The following is a 15,596-nucleotide window of genomic DNA, read 5'->3' as shown; positions in this document are numbered from 1 at the left end:
TACAACAGACATACGAAAACAGGACAGCCTCCTTGCAGCCCTTCTCGATCCTGTACATCTCTGGTTAAAGACAGTCATCTTTTTCAGAATTTTATTTCTTTAGCTTTCACTGGTGAGCAAGAGATGTGAGGAGGCCAATTAATTCCTTTTCGGGAATGCAATAACTTACACCTCTCCTGGGACAAAATGTTTAACCCAAGGTGAAACTGAAATTTATTAAAGCTGCTCCTCAGTTCCCAAAGCACATGTCCTGTGTCTCAAGACACAAACTGATAATTACTTTGCCAAGTCTTACTAATGCACACAGCATATACAACATTTCACAGTACTGCACATCAACATACCACTCCCATTAATGTACCTCTGAAAATAAACACAGATTACAGAATTGATAAGCTTTCTATCCCTTGAAAACATGTGTAGATTTTAAGAACAAGCAATTAGACTCAGCATATATCAAGAGCATACTTGTCACAAAATGAAAACCAAAAATTTTACCTTTTTTCTTTAAAAGGTGTAGATTTTGGCAAATGCTCATTTCTATTTCGGAATCTGTACTTGTTCCTGCTTTGTTATGGGCAAGAATTAGATTTTAGAAACAAAGGTTCTGAGTTCAACTTGAAGAGACACCGTTAAGAAATGTATTGAAAGCCAAAAATTACTAACAGACAAGTTCCACCCATGTGGGATTCTTCCTCGATTATTTGATGAAGTAATTTTGTGTTTCTTAACCTAGGATGAAACTGGGCTGTAAACACACAGAAAGCAGAATCTAGTTTGTAACACCCCATATATGTCCACCCACAGATGCACCAATCCAATACTTAAAGGTTTATAAAAATCGCACTATTGGTTCTTTTATAACCTAAGGCAAGTGAAAAGAAACTGAGGATGATGGCCCATAGGTGAAGGATGATTGTGATTAGAAGAGAGGAAAAGGGGTGGAGACTGCATCAAAAGAGTTTGAACAGGATTTGTTTCCTTTGTGATCAAAACAAAACAGTAAAAACCCAAGAAGATTTCCTCCTTTGGGATTAACACACCCTGGTACTTGCTAGAACCTCCCAAACAATCTTACCACCCACGTATGCAAACAAAAAAGCTGTTTATATAACAATGATGCAAGGAAAAAATTGCACAGGAGACCAATGCCTTGTATAAAGAAAATACAACATGCAAACACACATTTTTGTGCCAAAGTAAAATGTTCCCTTTGCACATACCCGATGTCAAGAGATTGCTGGAAGTTCAAAAGCTCAAACTCATGAACTTAAATTAATATGATCTTAAAAAGTCGGGAAAATATACTGATTTTTCAAATGCTTTCTTGGACCACGAAATGCCTTCAACAAAAACTCATTCACTTTGAATTGTTTCGTTGTTTGGTGTTGGTATCTGTGTAGCACCTGAAACTTCGAGGCCAATCAGCAGGTGGCCCGAGCAGGAGACATATTTGATCAGATCATAGGGCTGGGGTTCTTTCAATGAGGTACAATGTGACAAGCACAGGTAGCCTTAAATTTATTTCTCAAGTTATATTCCCTGGCCTCCAAGGTTCCCATCTAAATCACTACAGCCCCTGACACATGGCTGCTAGGACTGGGTGGAAACACCTCTATCCTGGCAGTGGCTTGGTTGATTTTTACAGATGTCCCCCACAACAGTGTGCACAAACGCCTGATCACAGCTACCTTTACCTTCAGGAAGTGCAACCTGGGGACTAGAGAGGGAGAAATGTTCCTTTCAGAAGACAAATACGAAGTTTTGTGGAGACACAAGGAATGGACAGGAAATTGAAATACAGGGACAGATTGAGGCACTCCCTTGCAGAACAGACCCAGGAAGCTCAAGAATGTACAAATGGCCACTGTGATTCCATGTGTAGGCTGACAGCTTTGTGACTGTGAAAAGATTAGCCAGGTTGAAGTCTCTGATAGCATATGTGAGTCACAGAGAGGGACGTATGGCAGCTCATCAGACCACATGAATCATCATCAGCAACAGGGAAGCAGAAACTCAAATGGAAGTTCCTGGAGGAAGCAGAGTGCAGCATGATGTCAGCTGAAATGGCTACAAGTCTCAGCTCCTCACCACAAATCTGTCTTTCTGTATTCTTGTTGCTAAGTGAATCCTCACTTCTTGGAAGGCTGAGGGGAAAAACCAGATTTTTTGGAAGAGAGGGAAATGACAGAGCACATCCCAAAGCCTGTGCTTGGCCAAATGAATGAAGGAAAGGATACAGCTGAATAATTTCCAAAAAGACTGAGATGATCAGAAGAACAGACAAAGCTTTGCTGTGTTACATCTACACTGCATGTTCTCCGAGAAATTCAAAATACTTCAGGAGGGAGAAAGTCACCTGGCCAGAACAGGGTTAAATGTTACTTTGTGCTGAAGACATGGGTGCACATAGATGGTATCTGCCCTGGAAACTCAGTTCTTCACCTCACAGTTTTATACCAAAGGTATCTCACTGAATGCTTGTCGTGGTTTTTAACCCAGTCAGCAACTAAGCACCACACAGCCGCTTGCTCATCCCCCGCCCTGCAGTGGGATGGGGGAGGGAATTGGAAGAGTAAAAGTGAGAACACTTATGGGCTGAGATAAGAACAGTTTAATGATTGAAATAAAATATAATAACAATAAATTGTAATCAAAAGGAGAGTAACAAAGAGAGAGAGAAATAAAACTCAGGAAAAGCAAGTGATGCAACCACTCACCACCTGCCGACCAATGCCCAGTCCCAGAGCAGTGATCGCTGGCCCCCACCCAACTCCCCCCAGCTTACGTACTGAGCATGATGTCATATGATATGGAATGTCCCTTTGGCCCGTTTGGGTCAGCTGGCCTGGCTGTGCCCCCTCCCAGCTTCTTGTGCACCTCCTCGCTGGCAGAGTATGGGAAGCTGAAAAGTACTTGACTTAGTATAAATACTGCTTAGCAACAACTAAAACATCAGTGTATTACCAGCATTCTTCTCATCCTAAATCCAAAACACAGCACTCTGCCAGCTACTAGGAAGAAAATTAACTCTATCCTAGCTGAAACCACAACAATGCTCTAGCTATCTGGCTGAATTAATACATCTTAAAGTGTGAAATGCTCCAGGTATTCCTCAGTCTGGCACACGTTACTACTGATTCCTGCTGCGGCACACATTACTACTGATTCCTGCTGCCTGCTCTTCTCTTTAAATCATGTTTTTCTTCCCAGTTAAACATCCATCCCACAATGATAACTCTCTCAGACAATAGCCTCACAAAACTTCTGGCTTGGTTGCTTTCTGAAAGTGTTTTCTGTGGAAAAATTAGCTGCCAGGAATGGAAGGAATTCTCTGGCTGAGCCACTGGTCACTGTAGGGAAATTTAATTTCCTGATTTACTGGTTAATGCCACAGTCCTAGCCACAACAAAAGTTAATTTTCTTTAAAAAGAAATTAAAAAATACTAATCCATGAGAGAGTTCATACGTCTGTTGGCAGCAGAAACAGACCTACATATCATGATAAATTAAGGGCTCTTTATGGTTGTCTAGTACCCTGTAAAACAGGATTTGAATCACCACCGCACGCTTGCAAACAGCAAGCTGTGAGAGACAGCACGATGTTAACCATTTTTCTGGTGAAAAGTCAGGTTTTATAGAGACTGTGGGAAAATAACGGGAGATTGGCGAGGAGGATTATAAACACGCTCAAGTGACCTGCAGCTGAGGTGTAGAAAAACACATACCCCATACTAATTGTTGTTTAGCCTTGTGTGTTGGTCAAGTAGAACATCTGTGTTTCGATAACATAGGCCCTGTGATAGACTTAGAGGCACCCTATTGAACATGCTTGAGATTCCTGTCCTGCTGTGGGAAAGAACAAAGCACAGTGGTAAACTACGCCTCTGCAAATCCCTGAAATGCAGGCGAAAACAGCAGGTTTGGTGATCCTCTAGCATGGACCGAGCTCCGCAGTGCCTGTGTCCCTGCTTGTGTGCCTCTGCCCGGGTGCTGCTTCAGGAATCCCCTGGTTGGTGAGGTAATGATAATAAATTTACTCTTTGCATTTCATCCATGGTGTTGCGGTTCTTCCTGCATCCTGCCTGTGCCGGCTCACATAGAGACCCAGACAGTCCCTAAGCAGCCATTATCCTATCATTCTGCCCAGTATATTCATGAATATGCTTCTGCAATGGAACACAGCCAGCTACGTCCCTCGCCGACATAGCAGGTAGAAAATGTGTATTACCTTACTTGTTTCTGAAAGCTAGGCTGCCACTTACAGCTTGCAAAGGTAATTAATTCTCATGCTGAAGGGACATAAGTAGACAGGCAATGGAACTAGCCCCTTCATGGCTTTCTTTTACTAATTACCTCTACTGAGCAAGAATAAGCTTCTTGCCAGGTAATTACCCACAGAAGCCCCACTGGGGTTCTGCAACAATTCTGTCCATTTTTAGATCCCTGCAGCTGACTCTTACCAGAGAAATGCTGCCTCCTTACACTAAAGGGTCACAGACTCACTTAGACTGGATAGGCCTGCAGCTGGTCAAAGGCAGGTCAACACCAAATTCCCAGCAGGGTGCTCGGGGTTTTGCCCAGCAGGGTCCTGAAAGCCTCCATGATGGAGGCTCCAGAGCAACATGTCCCAGTGCTGTTATCTGCATCTCGACTTTTCTTTTCCCCCCATATATGAAATCTCTCCAGCCTCCAGGCAAAGTATGAACCATTAATCACTACCCTTTGAGCCCAATGATCCAGCCAGTTATTAACCCATATAGTAGTCTACCCATGAAGACCGTAACGTCCCAGGTAGCATACAAGGACAGTATTGCTAAAGTCAAGGTAGATGACATCCATCACTCTCCCCTCATTCACAAATTTAGTCACTTTGTCATAGAAGACAATCAGCAAGTCAAACATCATTTTTCTTTGGTACATTCATGCTTGCTATTTCCAATCACCTTCCTCTCTATGCTCCCAGAAACAATCTTTGCTAGAAATGATCTATCTTTTGAAGACAGCTGGAACATTTGCCTTTCTTAAGTTATCAGGGATATTCTTTGATATCCACGACCTTTCAAAGATGATAGTGTGTGATATCACTATGACATCAGCCAGCACACTTGAATGCTTCCCTTCTGGTCCCATGAACTTGTATGGGTTGAGATTTCTCAAGAGATCCATGACTCAATCTTCTTCCATCACTGGTACTTTGATGACACAGAGGCTTGGAAGACTGTTGGTGAAAACTGAGGCAAAGAATGCATGGAGTACCTCAACCTCACCTGCATCTGCAGTCACTAAGTCACCCACCCCATTCAGCAATGGGCTACATTTTCCATGTTTATTAATTTATTACTAATGTAGCAGTAAAAGCTCTTCTTTGCTTCCCTTGATGTCCCTTGCAAATGTTGACTCCAGGTGAGCTTTGGCTTTCCTAATACCATCCCTACATGCCCCAGCAATGTTTCAAAATTCCTCTTTCATAGCCCATTCCTGCTTCCATCTCTTGTATACTGCTTTTTTGCACTGGAGCTCAATCATGGGTTACCTGGTTAGCTAAGCCAGTCTCCTGATACATTTACTTGTTTTCACGAGTATAAGGATGAGCTGTTCTTGTGCTAAGAGGAGGCTGTCCTTAAAGACCTGACATTCAAGCCAAAACAAATCAATACATGCTATTTTTGTCATGGCTTAAACTTCCAAAATTTAATTCCCTGAATTCAGAGATTTCCAGATGTCATGGTTTAACCCCAGCTGGCAACTAAGTACCACAGAGCCGCTCGCTCTCTCACCCCCGGTGGGATGGGGGAGAGGTAAAGCAAAAGCCACGCAAGCAAGCAAAACAAAACAAGGAATTCATTCACTACTTCCCATTGCCAGGCAGATGTTCCGCCATCTCCAGGAAAGCAGGGCTCCATCACATGTAACAGTTACTTGGGAAGACAAGCGCCATCACTCCAACCATCTCCCCCTTTCTTCTTCTTCCCCCAGCTTTATATGCTGAGCATGACATCATATGGTATGGAATATCCCTTGGGTCAGTTGGGGCCAGCTGTCCCGGCTGTGTCCCCTTCCAGCTTCTTCTGCACCCCCAGCCTGCTCGCTGGTGGGGTGGGGTGAGAAGCAGAAAAGGCCTTGACTCTATGTAAGCACTGCTCAGCAGTAACTAAAACATCCCTGTGTTATCAACACTGTTCCCAGCATGAATCCAAAACATAGCCTCATACTAGATACTATGAAGAAAACTCTACCGCAGCCAAAGCCAGCACACCAGGTGTTAACAGGATAGTGACTCCAGCCCTGCTGGAAACTTACTTATTGTGCTAAGTGAAACATCTCTAATCTTGCATGTAAAGTCTCATGCAACACACTTAAAGCATTGCTACAAGAGTCGTTGACTGTTACATGTGCCTACACACCGGTCACATCTCAGTCTGCAGAAAGACATCTTCAACATTTCCTGCTTCCAATGCATTGAGCTCATCACATAGCAGGGTAGATGACAGAAACAAGGGTGTGGATCTGAGACCTGTGATTATTAGCCGAGAGTGCTGGTGCAAAGCAATGAATTTCTGGGGCTCGAAACCAAGAAGAAGAGAAGGCAGGAACTGAGGATGAGGAGGTCATGTCTGTGGTGCCACAGAAGCAACAGATGTAGTAATCTGTGGAGAACTCTGAATGGAAACCAAATCTCAGTATCTTCCTGCTGTCACTACAGCTCTGAAACCCAGAAGGCTTATGACGATTGCACTTTCCACTAATACATGCAGAATGGCACAGGTCCAAAAGGCTTGGGTGCTGCAGGTGAAACAGGCTGGGGCCAACAAAGTTTCTTTTCTGTTTGTTTTTACCCAAAGCAACACCAAAAAATGAAGATATTTCAGAAAAAAATTATTCTGTTGGTAGATCATTATGGTTGCACAGCTGAGGCTGCAAACATTTGGAAAGGCTGTAGTCTGATCAGCCTTAACCCTCCCTCCTTTCTCTTCTCTTATTAATAAGCCTTATTGCATGACTCTGTGGGAATTAGCTTATTTTTTTCCCTGCAGGAGTCATTAACATTTATATTGAGTTTGCATCCAAAATGCCCCAGTTATACTAACTACTGCAAAAGCACACAAAGTAAATGCTACCTATATATGTGAGAGGACAGAGCACAAAGAAATTACGGGGGCATTTACAACATACAAGAAAATTATTCCTATGAGAACAGTTGCATGGCATAGTCCTTTCATGACTCTCTCTTTAAACAATCAATGTTTCCTTTAAGATCTTCACTGCGGAGTAAGTGACATTGTAGCGCAGAAAGGAGAGGAAGAAAAGCAGGGGAGCCAAAAGCATGGAAGGGACCGAGACTGGCTGCTGGAGTATTGAATCAATAGCGGAGTAGAACAGTTAGGAGGAGGTCCAGATGTCACAGGACAGAGGGTAAATGTAATCAGCTTCTGAATTTTACAGCCCCCAAATGCTGGAGGCTATCACATTTTTGGGCTATCAAATAAGTGTGGCAGATGTTACCGGGTTTGATCTCATTCCAGGCACTTTCTTGCTTTCAGAAAGGAGCTTGAAAGCCCTGTAAAAGGCTGTAGTCTTGTTCACTGTAAGTTTCTTCCAAGCTATTGCCATTCTCAGTGCAGAGCAGAAAAAAATGATTTTGCAAATAGCTTTATACTGTCTTGGAGCCTTTCTAAGGCATCTAAGGAAATGATCTATCAAAGAAATAAAATTGTTGCATGTGTACTGTAGGAAAAAAATGTTTCCACTGGTCAAATATATTTGTTGTATTAAAAATCCAGTGTCCCCTACAGTTGACACCCAATCAACCGCAATATAACGGCAAAAGAAACCATCTCTAGGAAAAAACCTTCTCCTGGCTTCTACCGTTACATAAATAAATAGGTTAGCTATTGAACTGTGCTTTGGATAAAGGCAAGTCCAGGCTACAGGTTCTGAAAGAACACAAAGCATCTGCCTGTGCTACAAGCACTAATGAAGTGGAAGACGTGGCCCACAACCCACCTCCCAAAGCTCTTACTGTGGCCCAACTTCCCATGAATGCAAGGATGCAGCATGGTTGTGGGGACGTGGTTAGGCCTGGTGTCCATTACTACATGAGAGTCTGTGCTATCAGCTACAATTGAGTGAGTCAGACTTAAAATAATCACAGAAGCTATTCAAACAAGCAGTCCCACCCCAAAGCGGTATATCTCTTCCCCAAAAGCAACAGTTTCTCTTCTGGTAGGATGCTTCACTGCTTCTTTATCAGCCAGCTACCTCCTTTCCTGTCCTTGGTATGCCACAGATTGCTAGAAGCAAAGAGAGCCTTCCTACTCCCCCACACTTGATCATCCCTAATTACCTTCCCGAACCCATTAAACAAAATCCTTTCTTCGGAAACGTGGGGGTTTTGCTGTATCAGAATTTCTTCTCTATTTCTGTCATGCACACACAGACACACAAAATGTTCTTACATCATTAAGATGCAAAACATATTGTTCCTGAGCCAGTGTTTTCAAAAGCAGTGTTTCCAAAGTCAGCATTTCCTGAAGCCAGTGCTTCCAGTGGGCTCCCTAGAAAAAACGTTTTATGGAGCTGATTTCTGCAAAGCCTGATGTTCTAGTCAGTCAATTGCATGCAACTGTTGCTACATATTCCTGGCCTGGAAGCCTTCACTGTGCTATGCCCTTGCTGCAGCCTCTGGACCACCAGTTGCCTCTCAAACCAGAGCACATCTCCTTCCTCCCCTCCTTGCAAAGTCATACAGCTGTAACTAACCCCAGGAGTTTCAGAACTGCCACAAGTCTCAAGTGCTAGAAGCAGCATCATCAGTCATGTCCCCTGAATATCCTAGCACTGTATTTCCCCTCCTCTGTAAAGTGTTCAATGGTGAATTAATTTACTGAATAGGCAGTAAAGTACATAGGGGGGTGTGTGTGTCAGTGTTAGGGAAAATCGGGGCAAAGTGGAGAAAGAGCAAAAGAGGAAGAAGGGAGGAGGATGACTGGAATCATGACAAACCTGGGTCTGGTTCCTGCACAGGCTTCCTTGTGCACCCAGCTGCCATATTCCCTGCTCCTCAGATCCCAGCTGTAAAGTGGGAAGCACACCTCAGCGAGGTGTTGCAAATATAAACACACTGGAAGATTGTGTGAAGTCGCACACCTACAGCAGTAAGCCATGTAAACAGAGCAGGTAGGAAGGAACAGTATCTGTTCCTGTAAAATAGGATAAAACATAAGTACTGAACAGGGTGAGGCAGCTGGGGCGGGGAAACACACCAGACAGGAATGGGGAGATTCCTGCCAGGAATGAGATTCCTGGTTCATACAGGACTCTCTGTTATTGTTTCCTTCTTTCCCAATCTGTGTTTGAAGCAGGAAGAGAGGGGAAATGGTATGTAATTCGGAACACAGTGCTAGACCCAGACTTACCAAATCTGCCTTTGATAAGCCTCCTGAACTTTCTAAGGCTTCACTTCCTCAGCCATGGATGGTATTTACCAGTGGTTCAGTGCTTCTTTCACATGCCACACAGCAGGGTAAAACCCCTTCTCCTCCAACCATATGGTGCTTGTAAGACTTCACTAATCTAGCAGGTATATCTACTAACATTTCCTTAATTTCTTTGTCACCCCTTTCAGGCCAATCTTTATTTCTTTTTTGCTCACTCTCAGCAATATTCTACTTTACTTCTCTAGCCATATCTTTCCTATTAAGGAGGAAATCCTAATTAATCCCCTCCTGGGAGTCTACTGCTTTCAAAACTGCTCATTTGCAGCAGGTTAACAATAACTGAATGCCAAGGTTTAGTCCTTGAAATTTGCCACTCAAACTGAAAACAAAGATTTCAGACATCATTGTGGCAAATAGCTAATATATAAAATGATGATGAGACATATGTGATATATAAAGGGATGCTAGATTAGGTTTCTGGAAGCAAATCCCAAGAAAGGCCTTTTCGATCATCGCACAAGCTTTTTTGCTTTCCTCATCCTACACAAGCCAATGATTGGGAAACACCCATACCAAGGGAGACACCTAAAGCCAGACAATCATTAAGCATGACACTGGGCGTGCCTTCATTAGAGTGCTAGGTGTGTGAGAGCCCCGTTTAGAGAAAGATATAAGATAGCAGTTTATTTGTAAAACAGCGGAGCCTTCACCACAGTCATTGTCTAAAGCTTTCAACAGGGATGGTCAGGTGAGCGCTCAGGCTCCAAAACCAACCTTCTCCATCCCTCTCTCACCGTCATACTATGCTCTAAATCCAGCTTTCTCCTAGTCACTACAAGACTTTCTATTAATGATCACATTAAGATCCAGAATTAGGACACTTCAAGACAGACAGTACATTCCCAGACAGAACAGGTATCGCAGACAGACAACATTTAAGATTTGGGCTCTTTTGGCAAAAGCATACCTTCGGTTTTGCAGTTCATTCCTTAGGATGCTACGTGTCAACTGCTCTACAGAACATTCACATAAATGAGAAGCGCTGGTTTCAAAGAGAACAGCTTGAGAAAATCCTAAGTAAACTGACTTGGATTTTAAGCAGTACAAGGCTGGAGAGCAGGCATCAGTAAAGTGCAGGCATCAGTTAAACTAACATTGCAGTAAGGTAAACGTCAAGAAAAGACAGCTTCCCCTGCCTACATTTTTTTGGCTATTCTTGTACAGCAATAAATCACACTTTAAAAACCACTCCACACACACTTTAAGTTGATAAAACAGCTTTCCACTAGTGATTAATACATCGCAAAGTCAACTCCCCCATCAGTTAATCTTTGGAAAGAGACTACTACATTTCAGTGCGCAAGTGTTTGTTGTGTTTGATATGAACTAGAGGCTAGTTAGTCCACAGGACCAACAGTATTTGCACGAGCATTCACAACTCTCACTGCAGTTTAGGATAATAGGAAAAAAAGCAGCTTCAGGTCCCAAGATTATAAAACTTAACACACAAGCCTAATCCATACAACCTGCTCAATGGAGACTCAGACCGCCATAAAACTAGCTTAATAAGTAATGTTGTGACTACCTATTTGTTTCCAATATTGAGGCAATTAGGGTAAACAATTAAAACTTACCTTCATTCCTTTGGTAATTCCATTTTTCTTATAGATTCCACTTTTTAAGAGGTTATTCTGTTTCTGATGATGATGATGTAGATGTCCATTGCAGACAGCACTGGGATTAGCCATCTGTTTAAATTAGTCAGATTCTCAGTTCTTAAGGATGTCTCAGGTCTTTCTACTGTAAAAAAGACAGTGGGACGAGCAGATAAAGTTCTTGGTTAAGGCCTGAAAGGTATCCAACTGGTCCGTCAGGATTTTCCGGGATGAGAGGAGGAACTATCTTTTGCAATATCTTAGAAACTTAAAACTGTTTCTTTCATACACCTTCAGCCCCGGCAAGCTAGAACGCGAAATACATAGCAGGAGGTGTGCTCTTAAAAAATCTCTGAAAAATACTGCTCATTGCTGGCTATTGTAGGAACACAGCTTCTATGAGTCAACAAGACTGCTGCAGCTATCAAGAAGTGGGTGGATTCAGAGGTGGAGACACTTAAAGATATATTACCTCTTAAATATCTCCCAGTAAGGAACACTACATTTTTTTCTCCTGATTACACTCAATGTAGAGCTACGTTACTCCATTTAGAGTAATAAAATGTTTTGGAAATCAAAACAGCATAAACTTTAAAATTACACGGTTCATCTTGCATGAGTATATTGGCTGAAAAAAAGTAGTATTTCGCTGAGCAGAACAACTTTTTTTTCTTTTTTTTAATCTCTTCTTATATAGGTAGCGTGATAGACACCACATTAACCCTGCAAGGAAATAGAAAGCATTTTAGTATTAAATTGAAATTTTCTCTAGAGTTAGAAACAATATATTTGGCCCTATTCTACAGATGCATGCACAGCTGTTTACTAGAGTGAACTGTCCCTTTAAACTCAGCTTGGCCAGTAATGGGATAAATGGCATGCTATTATAATTAATGAGAAATGGACTTTTATAAATTTGATTAATTTAGTTTTAAAACACGTCAGGCTTTAATCACACGTGAAACTACTAAGCAGGACTAACATACCTCCTTGCTTTTAAGAGAAGAGTCTATTGATTGTGGAAATACTCACATACATTGTCTTTGCTGAACCAAATTCTCATGTTTCAGATTTTAGTGGCAAAACATAAAAGTATAAGCATCGCTGGCAGCATTTGATAGAATCCCTTCCTCCCAAAATAATTAGTGTGGAGACAGATTAAAGGAAAGCTGTATTATAAAATCCATTTTAGAAAACAGTAAGGATGAAAGACTGGGAGAATAAAAATACTTGGAGTGTTTTAATTAGAAAAAATTACTGTGTCATCTTGGCAATGAAATGTAAGTGATATACTGAAAAAGCAGCCTACAACTTGAGTACGTGGAATACAGGAGATTAAATGTTAAATGAACCACCATGAAAATATACAGGGAAACACATTGCATTGGTCTTGAAAACTTGTGTATTGAATTGCTAAAATGTATTTTCTCCTTTGAAGTGATTTGCAAAGTGGGATATCTTCAATGTGTTGGAAAACTTTTGGTCCCTACCTAAGAGACCTGAACTGAACTGTGTTTAAAAGAAATATCTGTGCATCTTTCCTTCTGCATTTCACCTCATTTCATACCACCCAGTGGTCTGCAGAGTCTTCCATTAAGATCTGTAGAAAACCTCCATGATACACTATAGAGTAGCACAACTGAAAAAGCAGTCCATCTCTAACTAGGTTTCTGATTTTTATATCCTTGGAAAGAAGCCTTTTACTTACATATTCCAATTAATAAGACGGTAGTAGTTTTGGTGAAGAAAATATCCCCTTAACTGACTAAAATGACATAGAAACAGTAAAACACCAAAATTTTTTGCTTCACAATTACACTAGATTCACCATCAGAACTCAGATTTCCTAGGTTTTGTCTTTTTGGTGTTTTTCCTAGTCAAGAATGCCTCATTTCTGTACGAATCCATCTTTTTTAGACTTCATTAAGGCATCTGTAAGGATAACTCAATCACAGAGTAATTGTGAATATGTAGGGGTAAGATAAATTGTTGGTTATGATAAGTGGCTAGGAGTTCATATTTGTACGGAAAAGACTGAGATGAGGACAAGCCAGAAGTAGGCGGAAAGAATGGTCAGTAATAAATAATTCCCTGCATATCTGTCACCTATGGTACCACGATAAATGGAACAAGATAATGTAGAGAATGCTCTCTGCACCTGGCAACCCCTTCCCACAAAGAAGCATTCTTTGTTTGGGAATTATTTCCTTGATTGTCACAGCAAACCAAACATCTGTAAAACATGACATCTTCTCAGTCAGTTACTCGTCATCTTGATACTGTTGTGATAAAGGTAAGGCAAGAAAACTTACCAGGGTAGCGTTCTTCCCCTTAACAGCTTCCAGTGTCTCAGCTAGCACCTCTGCCAGGTACACTTCCCAACAGACTCAGCATCTTCACAGGCACAAAGTGATATAATTAACATTTCATGTGTGTCTTTTTTTTTTTTTTTTTTTAATTGGGTTCATAGGGGAGTGGAATCTCTGATTAGATAACAGTTCAGATGATGCAAATTCTGTCTCTAGTCCCAGGCTGTAAGTCTACACTTGTTACCTATTTCAAGGCCCATGAAATACCAGTGCCCTTATACGAATAAAATAGTGAATTAAATATGCTATATTAATTTTAGTTTTCAATGTCTTTAACATTTACGATTACAAACAAACAGCACGTAAAAAGAGAGACCACACTTAAATATGAATTTAAATGAGCAATTTTAAAAACCTCAGAGAACAGCTGTCCTTTCAGACTTCTTTTAAACACACTCTAAAAGCCAGAGCTCACAAAACAAATACCACTAGGGGCCAAGTAAAATTCCTGCCCTGATTCCATTCAGAGCAAGTGATTTATAGAAGGGATGAGTCTGGCCAAATACACACAGATGATCCGTAAACAGGACGTGGTATTTCTCCTGCAGAAAAAAAAAACCTGTTGAATTGTGCCCTTCAGAACTCCATCTTACTCAAAGCCATCTGTTACACAGGCTTCTATATAAGTATCTATAGAATCATAGAATCATTTAGGTTGGAAAAGACCTTTAAGATCATCCAGTCCAACCCTTAACCTACACTACCAAGTCCACACTAAACCAATCAAGGGTAGACTAGACTAAACGATGTCCCAGAGTGCCATGTCTACCTGTTTTTTGAACGCTTCCAGGGATGGTGACTCCACCACCTCTCTGGACTTTTTCAGCTTCCCGTGCTCTGCCAGGTGCACAAGAAACTGGGAGGGGGCACAGCCAAGACAGCTGACCCAGACTGACCAAAGGGCTATTCCATACCATGTAACGTCATGCTCAGTATAAAAACTGGGGGGAGTTGGCTACCGATCAGCTGCATCTAAATCTATTACTCAAAAATATGAGAGTCCATGCTGCCTGGACACTTTGCAACACCAAAGCCACCACCAGCAATACCCTGTCTCTTTTCACCATTCTGGGAAGTGGGAGGAAAAAATTTACTATGCTGACTGTACAAGAACTGTGTCTATTTAACTGCAGAAGACCCCAATCCTACTAAGATTATATGTGCACTTCACTTTAGTGGCTTGGGTACTCGTCAGATGTAACAAAGTTGCGCTTTGTACATTTGTAAGAAGATGGTGAATTTCTAAAGTTACTAGCAGACCACACACCATGTTCTAGATCAAAGCTCGTAAAGTTTGTAAGATGTAGCTACAATTAGTACAAATCTGTAGGAAAACCACCAATTAATTCCCAGAATCTAGGTTTTACTTCTTGCTTTGTCATTATCATGTTAACACTATTGGGTCTTTGCTGAGTCACCTCTTGAAATTAGGATAAAAGTGTTTAAATCCTTTGTGAATGCTCTGAGACAAATTGCTGAGGAGTGTGGTGCAAAAGTGAAGTAAAAAATATACAGTCAATTAGCTGGGGTTTAACAACAGAGCAGAGAGAATAGGGAGGGGTAGTGCTCTGTCTAAGCAGTCTCTCAGTATTTGAAGGGAAACACTTCTGCTATGCACTACCATTGTTACACAGGATAGGTTAAAAGGTTGACCTCTACTGATGCACTCAAGAAATGGGGAGAAAAGCATCTAACCTCTCATTAGATTTTTGGCCCAGTCAGACCATTTAGTGTCATTAGAGTAGCCACAGAGTCCCCATTTATAATAGCACTACTAGATTACCTACCAATAAAAAAAGTACATGTTGCAAGAAAGCATGAGAGCTGATCCCCAGAAAACTGTAATATCATAAGCCAGAAAGATTTCCACAGGATTCCTGCTCATCCCAGAGAACAGTTAGTTAAGGCATAGTTGTGAAATGGTCTTGCAATCTAGTTGCAAGAACTTGATAATTCCAGTTCATGACATGCAAATTTACATGCCACCTGAAACAACAAGGTTCTACACAAAGAGAGCTACTAGCTTTGTGCTTATTTTCACTGGACAGATGCCAATGTCAAACAGGAGCTGAAAAACCTGGAAGCCTAACTCTATTCCTTTGTTAAAAGTCATGGTTCTAATGATATTTAAA

General features: G+C 41.5%; 1 protein-coding gene across 1 annotated transcript in view; it reads right to left on the bottom strand.

Moving 5' to 3' along the window:
- SPTLC3 (serine palmitoyltransferase long chain base subunit 3) overlaps positions 1-11,188 on the bottom strand; it is an 86,231-nt gene extending 75,043 nt beyond the window's left edge. The window contains exon 1 of the mRNA XM_075707990.1: positions 11,075-11,188. Within this exon, the coding sequence (XP_075564105.1) occupies positions 11,075-11,188 (114 nt within the window). The remainder of the gene's footprint in view (positions 1-11,074) is intronic.
- Between the last annotated feature and the right edge of the window lie 4,408 nt (positions 11,189-15,596).

This window comes from Pelecanus crispus, chromosome 3, assembly GCF_030463565.1.
Source record: "Pelecanus crispus isolate bPelCri1 chromosome 3, bPelCri1.pri, whole genome shotgun sequence".
NCBI classification, from domain to species: Eukaryota; Metazoa; Chordata; class Aves; order Pelecaniformes; family Pelecanidae; genus Pelecanus; species Pelecanus crispus.
Note: the sequence above shows the minus strand (reverse complement) of the source record. Positions and strands in the feature narration are given on the sequence as shown.